At 38.7% G+C, this 20760-nt stretch overlaps 1 protein-coding gene across 1 annotated transcript in view; it reads left to right on the forward strand.

Moving 5' to 3' along the window:
- micall2a (mical-like 2a) overlaps positions 1 to 19995 on the forward strand; it is a 44475-nt gene extending 24480 nt beyond the window's left edge. The window contains exons 8-17 of the mRNA XM_034191083.1: positions 3651 to 3711; positions 4080 to 4273; positions 8799 to 8921; positions 9112 to 9176; positions 9354 to 9477; positions 17198 to 17300; positions 19321 to 19394; positions 19467 to 19581; positions 19672 to 19718; positions 19810 to 19995. Of these exons, the coding sequence (XP_034046974.1) occupies positions 3651 to 3711; positions 4080 to 4273; positions 8799 to 8921; positions 9112 to 9176; positions 9354 to 9477; positions 17198 to 17300; positions 19321 to 19394; positions 19467 to 19581; positions 19672 to 19718; positions 19810 to 19889 (986 nt within the window). The 3' untranslated portion in view covers positions 19890 to 19995. The remainder of the gene's footprint in view (positions 1 to 3650; positions 3712 to 4079; positions 4274 to 8798; positions 8922 to 9111; positions 9177 to 9353; positions 9478 to 17197; positions 17301 to 19320; positions 19395 to 19466; positions 19582 to 19671; positions 19719 to 19809) is intronic.
- The last annotated feature ends 765 nt before the right edge of the window (positions 19996 to 20760 follow it).

The raw sequence follows: 20760 nt of genomic DNA on the forward strand, positions 1-20760 counted from the left end.
CTGGTGGATCCCAAGGCGTTCCCAGGCCAGTGTGGAGATATAATCTCTCCGCCTAGTTGTGGGTCTTCCCCTCCCAGGTGGACGTGCCTGGAACACCTCCCTGAAGAGGCGCCCAGAAGGCATCCTTATCAAATGCCCGAACCACCTCAGCTGGCTCCTTTCAACGCGAAGGAGCAGTGGCTCTACTCCGAGCTCCCAACCAATGACCGAACTTCTTACCCTATCTCTAAGGGAGACACCAGCCATCCTCCTAAGGAAGCCCATTTTGGCCGCTTGTACCCGTGATCTAGTTCTTTCAGTCATGACCCAACCCTCATGACCATAGGTAAGAGTAGGAACAAAGGTTGACCAGTAGATCGAGAGCTTCACCTTTTGCATCAGCTCCCTTTTCGTAACAACAGTACGGTAAAGCAAATGCAACACCGCCCCTGTTGCGCCGATTCTCCACCCAATCTCATGCTCTATTGTCCCCTCACTCGTGAACAAGACCCCGAGGAACTCCTTTACTTGTGGCAAGACCGTATTCCCTACCTGTAGTAGGCAATCCATCGGTTTCCTGCTGAGAACCATGGCCTCATATTTAGAGGTGCTGATTCTCATCCCAACCGCTTCACACTTGGCTGTGAACCAATCCAGTGAGTGTTGGGGGTCACTGGCCGATGAAGCCAACAGGACCACATCATCTGCAAAATGCAGTGATGACACCCTGAGCCCACCAAACTGGAAACCCTCCTCTCACTGACTACGCCTCGATATCCTGTCCATGAATATCACAAACAGGATTATTGACAAGGTGCAGCCCTGGCAAAGGCCAACCTCCACTGGAAACGAGTCCGACTTACTGCCAAACACCTGAACACAGCTCTCGCTTTGTGATTACAGAGATTGGATGGCCCTGAGATAATACCAGCAGTGCCCTCTTGCCATCCAAGCATTTCCTCTGAAGTCTTTATTTTTGAAAACGGATTTTTATTATTTTTCCCTGCATTTACAATGCAACTGTCAGAAATGGGTAGAGCACTTGCCTGCTTGATTGGTTACAAAATTGTAGTACGACTAAGGTTGAGAGAAAAACCCCTCTGAACTTGTCTTTCAATGAAGTATGAAAGTATTTTTCATAAATGTTAAAAATCAGAACCTTTCTCAGCAGTACACATTATGCAGTCATCCAACTTTAAGACCGTTTGCGTGGCACAAAGTTTTAGACCATCCTTTATTTCTTTTAATACAGACGATGAGGTAAGCTCACCTCTGTCTGAGGACAGAGTTTAAATGGTGCACAGTGGTTTCAGGAATAGTTCCACATTATCTGTTCAGTACAGTGTGACATGAAATAGATTCTGAGTCTTTTGTTCACAGTGTACCTGAAGTAATTTCGGTGTGCACCTCATTACGACCTTTGAACATTTTCACAAAGTTTCTTGAAAATGTTTTGAGCAGTTGTTAAGCCATCTTGGCAACAAAAGCACAAAAATACATTATTATTATTGTTATTATTATTATTATTATTATTGTTGTTTTTAAGCAGAAAATCTACAAATGTCAATGTGAAACTTCGACTTATTTGTATATGGTGCTGTTATTTCCCATATGCAGAAAATAAGATAGCTATAGCTGCATGGGTTAGCTAGCTTGGATACGATTTAAAAAGGGCATCATTCATTTATATTTAACATCCTAAAATATCGTTGTAGTAAATTGTCAAAGCAAGGATCAGTCTGTTCTCTTTGAATGTGTAAAGAAATTTCATGAGACCTGGGCTAGCGGTTAGTTTAAGTCTTATGTGTTGCACAGGAATTTTTGAATGAACATATTTTTAAAACCATGTCTTGAAGTGAATTTAAGTCCCACAAGAGACAAATCTTCTGTCAAGTCAGTCTTTTGCATCTTTTTAAAGCCTTCATTGGCACGGTAAAGAACCTGGAGAATACAAACTGTGTAACCAAGCTACTAAATGACATCACAATGCTAACATCATCAAGTGACAGCAATCTTTCAGAGATGAACAATTTTTATAAAGCGGAAACAATCAGGTATTTTTCATTTTGCCCTGAATGCAGCTGAGTCAAGTCTGGGAGTCAGTGTTGGTCCTGCGCTTTGCCATATCCACGACACCATAGAACCGCCTCGGGTCCTAGATGGCAGCCACTCAGACAGACAACTGGTCCATTCCCACATGTCTAAAATAAACCTCTATCTGTTGCAGCCATGTGAAACATGGTTGTCCCCGTGGCCTTCTCCAGCCACTGGGGTCCACAACACTCATGTACCTACGTGCTGGATCATGCACACAGAAACTGACATTCCCTCACAAAGCAAGTGATACTCCTTATCTTAGTTTGTCTTAGTAACCGTGGTACCCAAGGATCCCCGAAGACACCAAGTACCAAAGACATCCAGTTGTTGCCTTAGGTCACTGGTTAGGGTCCAATTTTAATAACTATCCAGCAAGACAGGCAGCACCAGGACCATAAAGGCTTGGATCTTGATATGCTTGCAAAGATCTCTGCATCACGAAACTCCTCTTGAAATTTAACATTCCCAGGTGCCTCTCAGCTCAAAGGCTACGGACCCTGACACGTATGTCACTGCCAAGATAAGTGCATGTCTTTACAAGGTGGACACCATCACCACATACGGATACACTTCTGATGGTTGACTTCAGGAAGTCATTAAAAGCCTGAATCTTGGTCTTGATCCAGGATAATCGCAAACCCAGACACTCAGATTCCTCACTCAGCTTTTCAAGTGCTGCAATCAAAGTCTCTTTTGATTCCTCAAAGATCATTGTCTCGGAAGTCAATGTCCATAAACATTTCCTCACCAACAAAAGCACCCAAGTCACTGATTTCCACAATGCTGTCCAACATCCAGTCCATGCAAGCACTGAACAGTGTAGGAGCCAGAACACACCCCTGATAACCCCAGTTTTCAATGAGAAAAACTCCAGTCTCTGCCTCCACTCCAGAGAGCACTCACAGTTTCTGTATGTAGGCTGTGTGGGATGTCCAGTAGCTTCTTGGGGATCCCATGAATTCTCAGGATTTCCCAGAGAGAAATAGGATCACCTTAATGCAGCCTAAAAAGTAATTAAAAATTAAATGCTTATTTAATTATTAAATAAGATTTCTTTTTAATTTAATTAGGTAATTAAAAAGAAGCCACAGCTGCGGTTTCTTTTTAATTGATTCATGATTTTACTGCACTAAAGGAACAAGGTTGAGAAATTATGAACTTTATGAAATATAAAAGTATGAACTTGAAACAGGAAAATATGAGAAACTGCTTTATTTTTTAATGTATAACAAAACCCTCAGTTTTGTATCTACAATTCAGTATGATTTAGTAAATATTAATTAATATTCAAATTGTAATGTTTACATCAACTGCCTGTGTAGACTGTCATGATCATTAATTGATTATCAAAATAATAGCTACATCCCTATTATGGTTTGAATGACATTTTATCAAACTTTAAAAAAACTTGTGTTTTTTTTTTTTTTTTGCAATGGAACAGCTGTTGAGATGATTTGCAATGTGACCACATGAAAAAATTCTGATTGAGTTACACCATCTTTATTATAGGTTTTTTAAATCCATCCAATGTGTTTTTCCAAGAACTTGTTGAAATTTGTCTTATTATTCGACAGATCCCGTCTGTCCACCGTCGCAACCGCTGCTCACACCTGTGAAATGTGAAGCAGCAATAAGGTAAGTCTTCTTAAACGTGTATATTATTTAAGCCACTCGTATGGAAATGGGGAATTCACAGTTGGATCAAATCAACTTTGAATTAGAATTTATCAACGCTGATCACCCAGATTATTTATTCTGTAAAATGCTGAGATGTTGTGTGTCGTCCATCTCTGTTATTATTGACTGCCTCCGAGTGCAGTCATCTTTATTACAAAACACAAGGTGAGGTCCTTTTGTTAAACTGGCTTTCTGTGCTTTTTATTTTTTAAAGAGTCTTTGTGCATCATGTCTTTACAGTTCAAGATCAAATGCTATACATTTTGTAATATTTTTATTACTGATTGAACACTTGACATTTGATTCGTTTGTACCTTTGATTACAGAATAAGTGAAGCTGCACCCTGTCCTCAGCAACTTGATCCTGGATCCATTTCCGTGACTTCATCAAATGTCTCTGTCACTACAATAAAGCCTCCGCCGGCTCCGCCACCTGCAGTATCTCCAGTTAGCAGTGCACCTGTTCAGACTGCACAACTGAATGAATCATCTCCTCCAAAATCTGTCTCTAAAAGCCCAGGTGTGTTACCTCTTTACATATGTTGGTGCAACAGTTCAGTCTTACTTGATGTTATAATTAATATATAAGGGTGGTTGTGTCCCCCAGCATATGTTTGAGGGATTGTTAGTCAAAGTGATTGAAAAATAATGAACTGATATTTGTTAAATTTGGTGTGATTGTGCGGTTTGATTTGGGGTGGCACTGTAAAGTTTTTATAAAAGATGAAATTAAACCGACAAAGCCATTAAATTTGAATATTTCAATTACATTTTTTAAACAAGTGAAATGGGGGGTGTTAAATATAACATATTTCTGCAATTTACTGCTGAAATATTGCCAAGTCCCTTCAACACTTGATCTGACAGTCATGTCCTTCATAGACAGTGACCCTGCATTCAGGAAAAAAACCCAAAACATTTTTTGCACTTGTACATGAACTGCTCTCTGTACAAGCTGCCCCCCATTGTTGTATCAGTAATATATTACTGATACAACAAAACATTTTTTTATTTACTATTTAGGAGTACCTTACTATAGAGTTCCACCTTAGATTTGGAATGTATAATAGAAGATATACCTTACTGAATTTTCATGTAGCTACTTCCAGTTCTGTGCTTGGTGATTTCATTACCCTGCCAAACTGGGTGGGGTTAAGTTTTGATATGACACATTTTTTTCATGCCTGGTAATCTTCATATATTTTCCATATACGGTTGGTACATTGTATAACTTATATTTAGCTAGTTTGACTAATTACTCATTTACGTAGCCTTTTTTTTCCTACTACACCCTAAAAACAGATTGGTTGGATTGGACACATTTCAACCAATCCAGTTGATTGGACCCATTTCAACCAATCTTTGGTTGTTTCAACCAATCTGTTTTTATGGACTCTGACCCTAGTCCTTTAAACGGGGTTTATAATAACTATCCATAGCTCACCTAGCAGGGTGAACTTTAGATAGGAACCTAATACATATTATATCATAGTTTTTGTTTCTATAATAGCATAACCAGATTTATAACTTAGCCCATTAGCCATAACTTTATTTTACAACATGTCTACAGACTAGGTAGATATATATTTCAATCTTTTTCTGTAGGAACATTAAGGTTTCAGGTACTAACTCCTACAATATTATGTAGTTATGACATTTCTTGTATATGTTGTTTACTGCCCTGTTTGTGTAAATGTCACTTATATACATGCTGTCCATATTCTTGAGCCACTTGGATGAGTAGGGAGAGTTCCGATGGGATAAAAAAGCTTTTAAACCTACCATACCTGGTTCTCAAGACCAGGCACCGAGATGGCTCTGTCTCTTCCTCTTTCTTCACGTTTTTCCCTCTTTTTTAATATTTAGGAGTATCTCAGTATACACTAGTAGAGCTCCACCTTAGCTTTGGAGTGTATAATAGAAGATATACCTTACTGAATTTTTGTAGAACAACTAGGCAATAGTACCCATGAACATAAACAAAGTAAGGGCTATGGCAATCTGACATTTGCACAAACACGTATAACAGGATACAGAAATTCTGTGCAACACAAAATCAAGTGTAAATGTCAACTCCTTCTGTAAATGTACCTTTGCAAAATGAGGCTTTTGATGCAGATCCAGAGAAATGGGTAGAACCAGGATTATCCCCCCCAATGACATTATGAGCCTTGGTACTCAAAGTATCCATCCAGTTGCTAATAAATTGCATCATGCACAGAGTGTAGTGTGTGAAAAAATGTCCAACACAACACTCAGAAGTGATCTTTATGAGCATGACATTCAAATATATTGTGTATAACTTTGTAGAGATGATTGCACATCCAAATTGACAGAAGATAAATATTATTGTTGCATTCACTTTTCATATTCAGAGTTGAAGTGGATCAGCAAAATCAATCAATTTATCAATCCAGTTTTCTGCAGACTGAATTTTGTTTTTTGTCATCTGGTTTGACTGAAGTGATGTTATAAGTGCTAGATGTTGGTTATGATGGTGGTGTTGACTATTTATAATTGGTTGGTCATTCATGCTGTACTGTTATTGTATAAACTCCATAACCTTTGACATACTTGGTCGCATTGACATTGAGTGCTGCTGTGACATTCAACTATCACGGTACCCTTTCTTATTTTATTTGGACATAATTGTATTGTAGTTAGAATTTGTGCCAAGATGACAAAAACCTACATTTAAAGTGGACTCCTCCCTGGATATTTGCTCATCAAATTTCAAAAGGACTGGCAAACGAGCAATATGCAAGTACGCCAATAAATTGCAAAATCTCTAAGGAGGACTACATTCTTGGCATAAAAAAAAGATCTTAAGGTTTCAATTTATATCAAAGAATTTGCCATCCAAAATTAATATTTTCAATGCCTTATCCAATATGTTGCCATATTTTACTATTGTTTATCAGTTTGTTTGTTTCACTAAGTGGCTTTATCCAGCAACTGTGCTGACTTGTATTCCAAACAACTAGGCGATAGTACCCATGGACATAAGGAAATAAGGGCTATGGCAATCTGACATTTGACTCCCGTGACCTTGACCTTCATCAAAGTGATTGACCTCTGGCTGACCTTGCCAGTCAAGTCCTGGAATCCACATCAGTGTGTACCACATTTGGTCCATATCAGGTAGAAAATTATATTCCTTTGCCAAAATAAATTCAAGGTCAATTTCAGAGTCAACCTTTACTGACATACTATGCTTGGTAGACATCACCAGAAGAAACTGGGAAGAGTAGGACAACAAGCACACAGGTAGAAATGACCTTGACCCCAATGACTGACCGTTTATCAAATTTCTCCTTGCTGGGTAATTCCTGAAACGCACCTCCATACTTGTGCCAACTTTATATATATATATATATATATATATATATATATATATATATATATATATATATATATATATATATATATATATATATATGTATGTGATGCTAATTTCATCCATAGTCCCAGTAACATAGAAACAGACTAACACCACACAACATACCAAAATAAATTAATCGTGACAGAAAAACAATTAAAATAGAATATACATACAAATATTTACAATTCAAAGTAGCAATAATTGATAGATAATAAGTAGCCGACAGGTGGAGGAACCAAAAGAGTTTTATGATGGGTGTTTAGGTGCAAAAGTACTGTATTAAAGTGACAAGTGCTATGTGCAAAGTGGTTCAGTGCCTGGTTGTAATTGCACATTACAGTACTAGGTTGTATTGCACGCTGCCCAATACACTCATTTGCATAAGCACAAGTCCAAATATTGCACAGGGTGTCATACACAAGTTTATTGTGTAAAGACTACTAAACCGTTTAATAAAATAAAATACACCAGTGCATTGTATACATATAACTGAAAAAGAAACTCGAATGGTGCCTCCACAGTTGAATTGTTTTTTAGGCTACAGATGGTTGCATGTCTGATATGCCAGTAACCAAGTTTTCAATTGTCCTTTGAAAGTACTGAAAGTGGTGCTCTCCCTGATTGAGACTGGGGGGTTGTTCCAAGCTTGCCCACCTTTTATGGATAACATGTTCTGACCAAAGGTGGTCCTTCTGTGAGTAATCTCACAGTCACCTCTTGTGTCAGATCTTGTACTCTGTGAATCTTTTTATGTGTATGAATTCTTTAACAGGAGTTGGTGCTGGTCCATGTAAACATTTATATATGAAGCAGGCATATTTGAATACCTTCAGATTTTCAAAGTCTAGAAACATATGCTTTTCCAGAACCTTACAGTGATGATAAGAGTTAGATTGTCTATCATATATCTTAACTGCTCTATAATACAGCTGTGCTATGGATTTTAATATTGATGTGCCTGCAAATGCCCAGTTAGTGAAACAGTAGTCAATGTGTGAGAAAACCATGCAAAAGAGATACGTTTTGGCTGCATTAATTGTTAGAGAGGGACGTATATGTTTAAAATTTACTAAATTAAAATTTACTATGTTTTTGACTTTTTTTAATGTATTTTTTGAAGGACAAGTTTGAGTCCAAGATAATTCCAAGATATTTAAATTGAGATACCAGCTGAGATACTTTCATACAAATTGGAGTGGAAACGTTTAATTTTTGACACTGATGAATGATCTTTGGTAAATTTGATTTCACCTGTGTAATTGTAGAACCCACTTACATATGTATGCCAAATTTAGTGGACACTAGAGTAAAAATCTAAATTTTACCTTTGATCCCCCCCATGACCTTTACCTTTTCCAAAATGACTCCTTTAAGAGCAATTATGAGGTTCATCAACATTCACAAATCTAATTTGGTGGAAATCTTCCAAAGGACTTGGGGGATAAGGATACAGACTGATTTTGATCAAATTATAGTCTGATATTAGAATTATTTACTCAGTATTTGATTTTAACATTGAAAATATATTTAAAGCAGTAAAAATGATTGTGGTGGTGGGTGGAGCATTATGATACCATTTTTTTTTCGCTCTTTCCTGAATATAGGAAGTGCTCTGCAGATGAACTTTCATTGTCGATCTATAACGCTTCTTGTCCTTTTCAAGGTGTTAAACGTAGAAGTCACTCGCCTGTGAAATCCGCACCCGGGCAGCTAGCAGCAGAATCTATTAGCGTTTCACCGACTGCTCCAGCCAATCATGGAAATCCCTCAGGCAGTTTTTCCTCAGGTGGATCCCTGGCTTTATAAAACTTCCATCATACAAGTTTTACTACATGCATGACTTAAGATGTCTTGTTGATTACATATGATTTTTTTTTTTTTTACCTAATATTAATCAGGCAAAGTTATTTGTTGTGATGCTTTTCAGAGAAGCTGCCATGAAGGGACGATCTAATCCTATTTTATCTACCTCTTAGGTGCTAAAAAGGGAAAGTATTTGTCACCCACCAACGCCTTCAGGACTGAAATGAGGTCACCCTCTGTAAGTTCCTTCCATTAAGTCTCTTAAAAGATTAATTAACAGCTCTACAAATATGCTTTCATTACATTTCCAATAAAAAAGGATGACCTTCTTTACATTTAAGTGGACAAAGTAAGTGTTTTCTTATTAAAATGATCTCTCCTGCTCTGTGAGTCTGACGTTCTTTGTTTTTATCAGGTGAAGTCTTATCGGGTCCCGCTGGAGCAGATTGAGCGGGAGCTGAATGATATCGAGACAAACTTAGCTCACTTGGAGAAGGAAGGCGTGGAGCTGGAAAAAAAACTCCGCAGCTGCGAGGAAGGTACTTTTCCATCGATTGTCTCAACACTCTCCCTCCCCCCGACTTTCTACTTTTTGTTGATATGTCCAAAGAAATTAGTCAAAAACAAGCTGGGCAAATTTGGAGATTTCTGTTATTTCAAGGCACATCATCGGGCCCATTTTGCTTTTTTTCCCAGTGATTTGATGTGAACAAACTTGTATTCTTGTGAACCGATGAGTTCGCCTGCAGCATTAACTCTCACTGGTGTGGAGAGCTGCGTCCTGAGACACTCAAATGTTTATGTGCCGGAGACTTATTTCCTCTTTCTGTTGATGTTTCTGCAGCCAAATGAGGTGAGAGGCGCAGATGGCCCTCAGGGATGCTGCTTCGTTTTTCAGTTAGCGGAAGTGTTGGGCCTGATTGCTTTGCTCAAGGTCAACATGACTCTGGGATAGTATGAAGCTTCCTGGTCACTTGCATCACCCTTTAACAGGAAGCCTAAACTGATGAGTGTTTCACCAGAATTTGACAACAGTTGCACATCCCTCTAGAGGTCGTCCACATCCCAAGGGGAGTTTTGCTGTAGTTACAAACCTAAAATACTGCAGCCAAGATCGGTTCTAAATGAATTCATGATGATGTCAGTGTTGGAGTAGGTTATCCTCATGAAAAATTTGTCATAAAACATATGAAAAGTAATGTACAAAAAGTTGTACACATCCCATATATTTAGTATGCAGGCTGTGATTATGTGACGGGGGAAAAAACAATGGTGGATTTTATGACTGATAAAAGGTGGGAAGTCATCTTATTTATTTTTTCTTTTTTCTAAGCATAACCCTAATGCAAGTTTCTGAGTGCCAGACAAGCATGTGAAGGTGGGGCAGGATATGTACAAGGATAGTGTGACAGTGTTGAGATGTGCAATAGAAATGACCGACGCATTCGAGGTGGAACTGCACCAATGATCAGCTCTGAGTCCTTTCTTGTTCGCAGTGGTGATGGACGAGATCAGACAGGAGTCTCCATGGACAAGGATGTTTGCAGATGACATTGTGATCTGCAGTGAGAGTAGAGAGCAGGTTGAGTGTAGCCTGGAAATGTGGAGATATGCTCTGGAGAGCATGGGAATGAAAGTCAGTAGGAAGAAGAGGTGAGATGAGTTTAAATACTTGGGGTTATCTATTCAAAGTAATGCAGTGTGTGGTACAGAGGTGAAGAAGAGAGTAGGTAGGGTGGGGTGGGTGGATAAAAGTAGCAGGAGTGATTTATAACAGGTGCAAAAGTGAAAGGGAACGTTTACAAGGCTATAGTGAGACCAGCTATGTTCTACAGCTTAGAGACTGTGGCACTAACAAAAAAAGACAGTAGGCAAAGCTGGAGGACCTGCGAATTTATTTGTTAATGATGAGGATGGGCTGGATTAGGAATGAACATCAGAGGGACAGCACATCAGTAGGACAGTTTGGAGACAGCTCAGGTGGGACAGTTTGGAGACAAAGTCAGAGAAACAAGAATGAGATGGCTTGGAGGAGGGACCCAGGGTATATAGGGAGAAGGATGCTGAAGATGGAGCCACCAGACAGGAGGAGAAGAGGGAGGCCAAAGAGGAGGCTTATGGATATGGTGAGGGAGGACATCCAGGTGGTTGGTGTGACAGAGGAAGATACAGAGGACCGGGTGAGATAGAAATAGTTGATTTGCTGTGGTGAACCCTAATGGGAGCAGCTGAAAGAAGATGATGTATGAAATATTGGGCTTAACTTTTCTTATAAGTGATTTTATATATATATATATATATATATATATATATATATATATATATATATATATATATATATATATATATATATATATATATATATCAAATCAAATCAATTTTATTTATATAGCGCCAAATCACAACTAACAGTTGCCCCAAGGCGCTTTATATTGTAAGGCAAAGCTATACAATAATTACGGAAAAACCCCAACGGTCAAAACGACCCCCTATGAGCAAGCACTTGGCGACAGTGGGAAGGAAAAGCTCCCTTTTAACAGGAAGAAACCTCCAGCAGAACTAGGCTCAGGGAGGGGCAGTCTTCTGCTGGGACTGGTTGGGGCTGAGGGAGAGAACCAGGAAAAAGACATGCTGTGGAAGACAGCAGAGATCAATCACTAATGATTAAATGCAGAGTGGTGCATACAGAGCAAAAAGAGAAAGAAACACTCAGTGCATCATGGGAACCCCCCAGCAGTCTAAGTCTAAAGCAGCATAACTAAGGGATGGTTCAGGGTCACCTGATCCAGCCCTAACTATAAGCTTTAGCAAAAAGGAAAGTTTTAAGCCTAATCTTAAAAGTAGAGAGGGTGTCTGTCTCCCTGATCCGAATTGGGAGCTGGTTCCACAGGAGAGGAGCCTGAAAGCTGAAGGCTCTGCCTCCCATTCTACTCTTACAAACCCTAGGAACTACAAGTAAGCCTGCAGTCTGAGAGCGAAGCGCTCTATTGGGGTGATATGGTACTATGAGGTCCCTAAGATAAGAAGGGACCTGATTATTCAAAACCTTATAAGTAAGAAGAAGAATTTTAAATTCTATTCTAGAATTAACAGGAAGCCAATGAAGAGAGGCCAATATGGGTGAAATATGCTCTCTCCTTCTAGTCCCCGTCAGTACTCTAGCTGCAGCATTTTGAATTAACTGAAGGCTTTTCAGGGAACTTTTAGGACAACCTGATAATAATGAATTACAATAGTCCAGCCTAGAGGAAATAAATGCATGAATTAGTTTTTCAGCATCACTCTGAGACAAGACCTTTCTAATTTTAGAGATATTGCGCAAATGCAAAAAAGCAGTCCTACATATTTGTTTAATATGCACATTGAATGACATATCCTGATCAAAAATGACTCCAAGATTTCTCACAGTATTACTAGAGGTCAGGGTAATGCCATCCAGAGTAAGGATCTGGTTAGACACCATGTTTCTAAGATTTGTGGGGCCAAGTACAATAACTTCAGTTTTATCTGAGTTTAAAAGCAGGAAATTAGAGGTCATCCATGTCTTTATGTCTGTAAGACAATCCTGCAGTTTAGCTAATTGGTGTGTGTCCTCTGGCTTCATGGATAGATAAAGCTGGGTATCATCTGCATAACAATGAAAATTTAAGCAACGCTGTCTAATAATACTGCCTAAGGGAAGCATGTATAAAGTGAATAAAATTGGTCCTAGCACAGAACCTTGTGGAACTCCATAATTAACCTTAGTCTGTGAAGAAGATTCCCCATTTACATGAACAAATTGTAATCTATTAGATAAATATGATTCAAACCACCGCAGCGCAGTGCCTTTAATACCTATGGCATGCTCTAATCTCTGTAATAAAATTTTATGGTCAACAGTATCAAAAGCAGCACTGAGGTCTAACAGAACAAGCACAGAGATGAGTCCACTGTCTGAGGCCATAAGAAGATCATTTGTAACCTTCACTAATGCTGTTTCTGTACTATGATGAATTCTAAACCCTGACTGAAACTCTTCAAATAGACCATTCCTCTGCAGATGACCAGTTAGCTGTTTTACAACTACCCTTTCAAGAATTTGTGAGAGAAAAGGAAGGTTGGAGATTGGCCTATAATTAGCGAAGATAGCTGGGTCAAGTGAGGGCTTTTTAAGTAATGGTTTAATTACTGCCACCTTAAAAGCCTGTGGTACATAGCCAACTAATAAAGATAGATTGATCATATTTAAGATCGAAGCATTAATTAATGGTAGGGCTTCCTTGAGCAGCCTGGTAGGAATGGGGTCTAATAGACATGTTGATGGTTTGGAGGTAGTAACTAATGAAAATAACTCGGAGAGAAAGAGTCTAACCAAATACCGGCATCACTGAAAGCAGCCAAAGATAACGATATGTCTTTGGGATGGTTATGAGTATTTTTTTCTCTAATAGTTAAAATTTTATTAGCAAAGAAAGTCATGAAGTCATTACTAGTTAAAGTTAAAGGAATACTCGGCTCAATAGAGCTCTGACTCTTTGTCAGCCTGGCTACAGTGCTGAAAAGAAACCTGGGGTTGTTCTTATTTTGTTCAATTAGTAATGAGTAGTATGATGTCCTAGCTTTACGGAGGGCTTTTTTTTTATAGAGCAACAGACTCTTTTTCCAGGCTAAGTGAAGATCTTCTAAATTAGTGAGACGCCATTTCCTCTCGAACGTACGGGTTATCTGCTTTAAGCTGCGAGTTTGTGAGTTATACCACGGAGTCAGGCACTTCTGATTTAAGGCTCTGTTTTTCAGAGGAGCTACAGCATCCAAAGTTGTCCTCAATGAGGATATAAAACTATTGACGAGATAATCTATCTTGAACCATCCCTTAAGCTTAAACCCTCGTGCGCATGCGTGAGTTTTGTCATGCCTGTCGGTGACGTCATTCGCCTGTGGGCAGGCTTTGAGTGAGGTGTCTCTTTGTCTGAGAAGCTGCAGGGAGACGGCGCGCGTTGCTTTATCAAATTTTTTCAGGACTGGTGAGGGATATCCGTGTGGACACTATTCGAGAAATTCAGCTGGTTTTCGGTGTAAAGTTTAACGGCTGATGAGAGATTGTGGAGTTTCTTTCGCTTTAAGCACAGCCCACAAAGCGGATCGGATCGGCGCGGTGCGGTCGGAGGTGGTGTCCGTCTGGCTGTTTCGAGCTGAAAACATCCTAATTTAAAGCTCTGTTCACCCAGGACGTCGTCAGAGAACAGAGAAGTTTCAGAAGAAGCCGGCATCAGGAGTTTACCCGGACATTCCACTGTTAAAGGAGATTTTGTAATGAAAGAACGTGCGGACGAATTTGCCGAGTCGGATCCGTGACGACGTGACAAATTCGTCTGCGCTGCAACATGAAAAACACCTCCGTGTTGAAAACCATTTGTAAAATTCAGACGGCTTTTGATGGCTTTCAACAAGTGAGTATCTGAGAAATTGTTTAACAGCTTGGGCATGTTCCAACTTGTCCGTTAAGGTTTCCAATGGAGGTGTTTTTCCTGTGGGGACCCCCTGCGGTCGGGTCCGGCCCGACATGCGAATCTGCCCGCACGTTCTTTCATTACAAAATGTCCTTTAACAGTGGAATGTCTGGATAAACCCCTGATCCCGAATTCTTCTGAAAGTTCTCTGTTATCTCACGACATCTTGGGTCCACAGAGCCTGAAATTAGGAAGTTTTCAGCTTGAAACAGCGAGACGCCGCCGCCTCGGAGCGCAGATCGCCATCAGGCGCCGTGGGCCGTCCTTACGGCGACAGTAAAACTCCAAAATCTCTCATCAGCCGTTAAAATTTTCACTGAAAACCAGCTGAATTTATCGAATGGTGTCCACTCAGTTATGCCTTACAGGTTTTGAAAACATTTTTATCAAACAAAGCAGCAGTCTCTGAGCCATTCCTAAACAATGAAAAAATCGACGAGAGGGTGGGCCACTCCTCACTCAAAGACTGCCCACAGGCGAATGACGTAACAGACAGGCGTGAAAAAACTCTCGCATGCCCACGAGGGTTCAAGCATGTCTGATGTAATCACACGTGATTCAAATCCATATAGTTTTTGAAAAAAAAAATAAGGTCTGTTACTTTTCTCACAGACCTCGTATATATATATATATATATATATATATATATATATATTTCTTCAAGAGACAGAAGTCAGACTTCCAGACCAATAATTTTAGCTGAGGAAGCTTCTGCGATTTGAAGCGAAACATCCTCGCGTCAAGCAACCCAGTCCAGTCGAACATTCAAGCTTCTCTACTATGGAAACCACCTGGACAACTGAGAGCCTACACAGAAACAGTTACCTCCAACAATACATTTTTCAGCCTACTCTGTTTATAGGGCTGTTACCAAGATCACCCCAAAACTGACTTGACAGAAACAAAAATGTTCAGACAAGGCTGATTTTCACCTAGAATACAAAAAAAAACAAAAAAACAACAACAACAAAACAAACAAACAAACAAACAAACAAACAAAAAAAACGTAGGGAATGGATCTTCGGGAAATGTCGTGATTTTACTGGCTCTGTTTATTTTGGACATTTCCTCTCAGCAGTGGTTTCCTCTTCTTCTTTAGCCCATGCCTCTCTGTATTTAAAGTCACCACAAATATATTAGATTCAATTTTTTGGTGGATCTGGATCATGGCATGAAACCAGAACTTAAAAACAAACAACAAAAGCAAGAATTTATCCAAATTTGTTCCAAATCATATATCTGGCCTTGAACTCGTACATTATACTTGGTTCTGGATCTGGACAAAGAGGGCAGGAGTAGGAATTGAAAAATGTTTTTTTTTTTTTTTTAAATAATTAACAAATTTTGATATATGTTGTCTACATAGAAAAGAAACCAATAATTTAGGTAAATGTGTTTTAAAATGTACAAGGAGAGACACTTATTTTTTTCTTACATTGCAAGATGAGACATTCTGGGTATTTGTAAAGGTGTGAACTTGAATGTGCTCCACAACATCCTCTGCACATTAACACTTTTTTTTGGTATTAATGTAAAAAATGATGACAAAAAAATTAATGACCCTCACGTGGGTGGATACTAGACAACGCTTTCTGCAAAATAAAGGACTGGTGTCACAACTGAAAGTGACAAAACAAACAGTACAGTATATTTTAATTAGAACAATGCTTTTCTAAGTACAACAGAAGGTGTTAATAGCTTGTGTGGGTTTGATCTCAAGAGGTGAGTTGGAATAGACTGTTATATTATTTGGCCTATGCACACTGAGTACTGCACAAGTTACTCATGTAGAATGCTTTTAATGCCCTTTTAATGGCAGCATGCAGGCTCAGTAAAAGGAGGATGGCTAGGCTAAGGTAAGGAGTTAACTGTATAATAGGTCAATTTAAACAGTCTTACATTGACTGGGGTAAACTTGTTCATCCTTACCTCATTAAAGGAAAAACTTTTTAAAGTACAGGTTGTTTTTTTTACCTTCTTGTAAACTGTCAATTTCAACCAGACCACCTGATATTTTTGCTTGTTCAGTGGTGACAAGAAGCATTTATTTATTTATTTATTTATTTGGTCTTGATGAATAACATTAATTTACCAGGTTCTGGTTGCTGCTGTGATGTTAGCATTCTCATTAAATAATGCATCAATTAAATATATTTTTGTCCTGAGTGAAACGATATCCCTAAAATATCTAAAAATACAGTTTTCCTGAAAATGTTGACTTTAGATGGTGCAAAAATGTCTAATTTTATGGAACAAATGTGGATGGGGAAAGGCTAGATAATATACAGCTTTTAAACTCACTGCATCACTACACCCCTCTGCCAACATAAATTTGAGGAAGGGGGTCGTGGGTGAGAAGAATCACCTTGTCAATCTGTCCATGAACCGTGTAAACATAAACTTCAATTAAACCTCACACAATGGTACCACAGAATATGAAGATGTGTATGAAGGAAGATGATTGTGGTCTGGTGTCTTCCAAGAGAAATAACTAGACATTTTTTTTCATAAATCATATTTGTCAATTACATGTACAGAGATTGACCAGTTTGTTAATTCTGACATGTCACATCACACAAGATTTACTACCACAGATATAAAATACAGGCAGGTAACTTCTGCTACACTACGAAGACATTCTTGCAGCTTAATCTGCAGAATTTCATGTACTCCTAATTAAGAAACACTTTGCAGATTTCCATGAAGCTGTTTTATAAGACTAGATCATCTCACATTTCACTGACAGATTTGTAAAACTGTCTTTCAGAGGGAGACGGGGACATATTAATGGAGCCACTAATGGTTGACTGGTTCAACCTCATCAGACAGAAGCAGATGTACATCAGGAAGGAATCGGAGCTGGTCTACATGTACGTACAGTGGCTGATCAAATTATTTTGTTGTGTGCAAAGTTTATCTGTAAAAGGCAGATGAACTTATCTTTAAGAACTCACAAAATCCTGTCATTTTGTGTATGCTTGTGGAAATGTCCCTGCTGTAAGAAGAACCTGAAATGGTCTGTTGAAAGCTTCTGTGACGTATGTCACAGACATTACTTATGCTAATGCTAGCTACAGTTAGCAGTTAGCTTTTTTATGTCCATTCTGTAGTTAGGCCAAGGCAACGTAACAATGTCTTGTATAAATAATTACTACGTTTGCATGCATCATAACCTTTTCATAACCGGAATATTAGCAATAACCCGGTTGCGCATGGCCATGTAAACACCCGCAAAAACCCGAATATGCTATATTCCGGTTTTTAAAAACCCAAATATGAGCCCTGGGTTACTCCTTTTCTAACCCAAATATCAGGTCACATAAACGCGCATCGGAATATCCCTATAGAAAGGAACATTATTTTGTGTTCTGTGCATGTTCTATCCGCAAGGAATCTTGGTCTTTTGAGTACGGCAACTACTTGTATGTGGCGCGCGCAACCCACAGGACACCACAGAAGCAGAGGTAAACAAGCATGGGGAAATCCAGTTGCGAGAGCACAGCACCATACTTTTGGAGCGAGGAGGAAACCGAGTACTTCATTAGTATCGTGAAAGACATGAATATAGTGTCTTTTATTGACGGCAGAAAGTACAGAGATAGCGACATTTACCAGAAGGTGGCCGAAAAGTTATGCAAAGCAGGATTTGCATGAATGCCAGACCAAATCAAGCACCGGTGGAAGACGTGCGTCGCTGTTTAGATGGGGATATTCTAAATGATGCCAATGACCATGTATGGGTGATTCTTAGACTACGGGCACTTATTATGTCCTTTGAGCATATTGTATGAAAAACAGAAAAAAGGGGAAATTTCACACTTTTATACTTATCTTTACAATGAAAGTGTGTTAAGAAATTTGTTCTATTAGTCTATGATGACTTTTTCACCTTTTTTCAGCATCATTATATGCAAATATTGCCGTTTTGTGCTTGTCCCACACCCAGACTTTTGATCTTCAACGATAAAAATGAATGGTAAAGAAACGTTTTTTCTAATGTTTTAAAATATCTCTGAATAAAATATCAGTAAAATAATCAAAACATAATTGGGGTATTCAGTGTCATACAACTGTTGTGATTTTATTAAACAAAATGTAGTTGTCCCACACTATTGCCATAATTTCCACCACAACACTGTAATGTCCCGTTAAACAGTTTGTATGAAAGATTGTTTGGGTAGTTTCTATGGAGATAAACAGTGACATCAGAGCACATGTATATAGCGCTAAATCACAACAAACAGTTGCCCCAAGGCGCTTTATATTGTAAGGCAATGGTGTGGTGGAAATTACATTTACAAGGCCAATAGTGCCCGTAGTTAAAGAATAACCCGTATACAGGAGTAACTCTGTCTGCTTAAGCATGTAAACGGGTTATTCCTAATGATTCAGAAACTGGAATATTGACCTTAACTCAAATATTAACGGCATGTAAACGTAGCCAGTGATGCACATCCAGGGACGCTGCCAGTAATTTTGGGCCTCAAGAAAAGAAATCTTACTGGCCCCCCCCCCCCATATTATTTTGTCAGTATTACAATTGTTTTAGGGGCCTTTCTAGGCCCCCTGTCAATCATGGGCCCCTAGAATCCTTCTCCTTATTCTCCCTTTCTCGGCACCCCTGTGTGCACCACACACAGGGTGTAAAGTTCAGAGTTCCATCATTATGATTTTATTTGGAATTAACAGTCAGAGATACAGAAACCTTTCCAAACATTTTTGTGCAGTGGAAAAAGAAACACAAGTCATTAAAAAACAAAAAAACAAAAAATGAAATGAAAAACCCACATCCTATTTAGTCTTCACAAAAATAAAAAAATCATTAGCTGTTCAATCAAACATAATTTTAGTTTTGTGGTGTTTGGGTTTGTCTCTTTGTGTATGTGACAGAGCTCAGACTCTGGAGCTGGAGCGGCAGCAGCCAGGTGTGGAGTGGGAACTTCGCCGGCTGCTGGAGAAACCAGGTACGAGATCAGACTCTTCATCTCCATTCGTTTCCTTATCCGACACTGAATTCTGTCAACTTGGCTTCACAGATCATTTAAAGACCACAGAGGAGCGACAGCAGGAGAAGAAACTGCTGCAGAGACTCGTGGAGATTGTGGACGGCAGGAATGCGATCGTGGATGGGCTGGATGAAGACAGGCTGAGGTACGGCAAATTTTTTAAAATTTACTTATTTATGTTTCAGGAGTGGCGACAAGTCGTACAGTAATAGTCTTGTGTTTTAATTAATTCCAGGGAAGTGGAAGAGGATAAGCAGCTAAATGAAATGATGCAAAATCTCAGTAAGTATAAAAGATCTTTTTTTAAAATGCAGTTTTATTTATTGAAATATTTAATGCACAAATTATGGATGTGCGTCTTCTTGGTGAATAGGAGTAAAGAAATCGAAAAACAAGAGGAAATCGTCGTTCTCAAAACTGTTCAGGCGGAGAAGTAAAAGACAAGTTGAATGACCATGAGGACAGTTTTATCTGTAATAACTGCTGTGTCTTTTAACAGCATTTTAAATACTGTGTTCTGAATGTATTTGTGAAGTACCCCCTCCCCACTCTTATTTAATTCATATATATATATATATATATATATATATATATATATATATATATATATATATATATATATATATATATATATATATATATAAACTGAAACACAACAATTGTGTTAATGGGAAGAAGAAGAAAAAATGTTCCATTTGCAGTGTATGTTTAAAAAGCAGTTTTTCCTTTTTTTAAAGCATCTTTTGATGAATTTTAATAAAAATTTTAGATCACCTATTGCTTTAAAAAACAGATGATAAATACACATCACATCATCAGTACTGATCCATAATAAAAAAATAATAACTTAATGAATGGGTTTTTCAACAAATTTTCCTTCAACTCTTTATAATGAGGATGATGTCTGAGTAGTTGCAGGGGAGGGCCACACGTGTGGAGCCGCCTCGCTCTGCAGCCTGCCGCTCCTCTCGCGCTCGTACTGTAGGTGGCAGCGTGGGTATGCACTACAGCAGGGCGAGAACTTGGAAAATCCAATTTGCCACAGTACAGACAGTTAATTTCTTTGCTAATTTTATAAATGCTTGCAAAAAAAAAAAGAAAAGAAAAAAGTTCAGCTGTACTGATGCAATAATGTTATGTGAAAAGAGGATTAGGCAAAGCAGTCGCTTATACTATAGGTCGTATTGAGCTCTTTATCGTCAAACCTGGTTTAATTAAACGTTACTCTTTACTATATATCAACACCAGAATACCTGAGTTATTAAAATGTTCAAATGTCTCCTCGACCGTCTATGAAAATGTATTTGTGAGGATGTAGTAATGC

Source organism: Thalassophryne amazonica, chromosome 16 (genome assembly GCF_902500255.1).
Source record: "Thalassophryne amazonica chromosome 16, fThaAma1.1, whole genome shotgun sequence".
NCBI lineage: Eukaryota > Metazoa > Chordata > Actinopteri > Batrachoidiformes > Batrachoididae > Thalassophryne > Thalassophryne amazonica.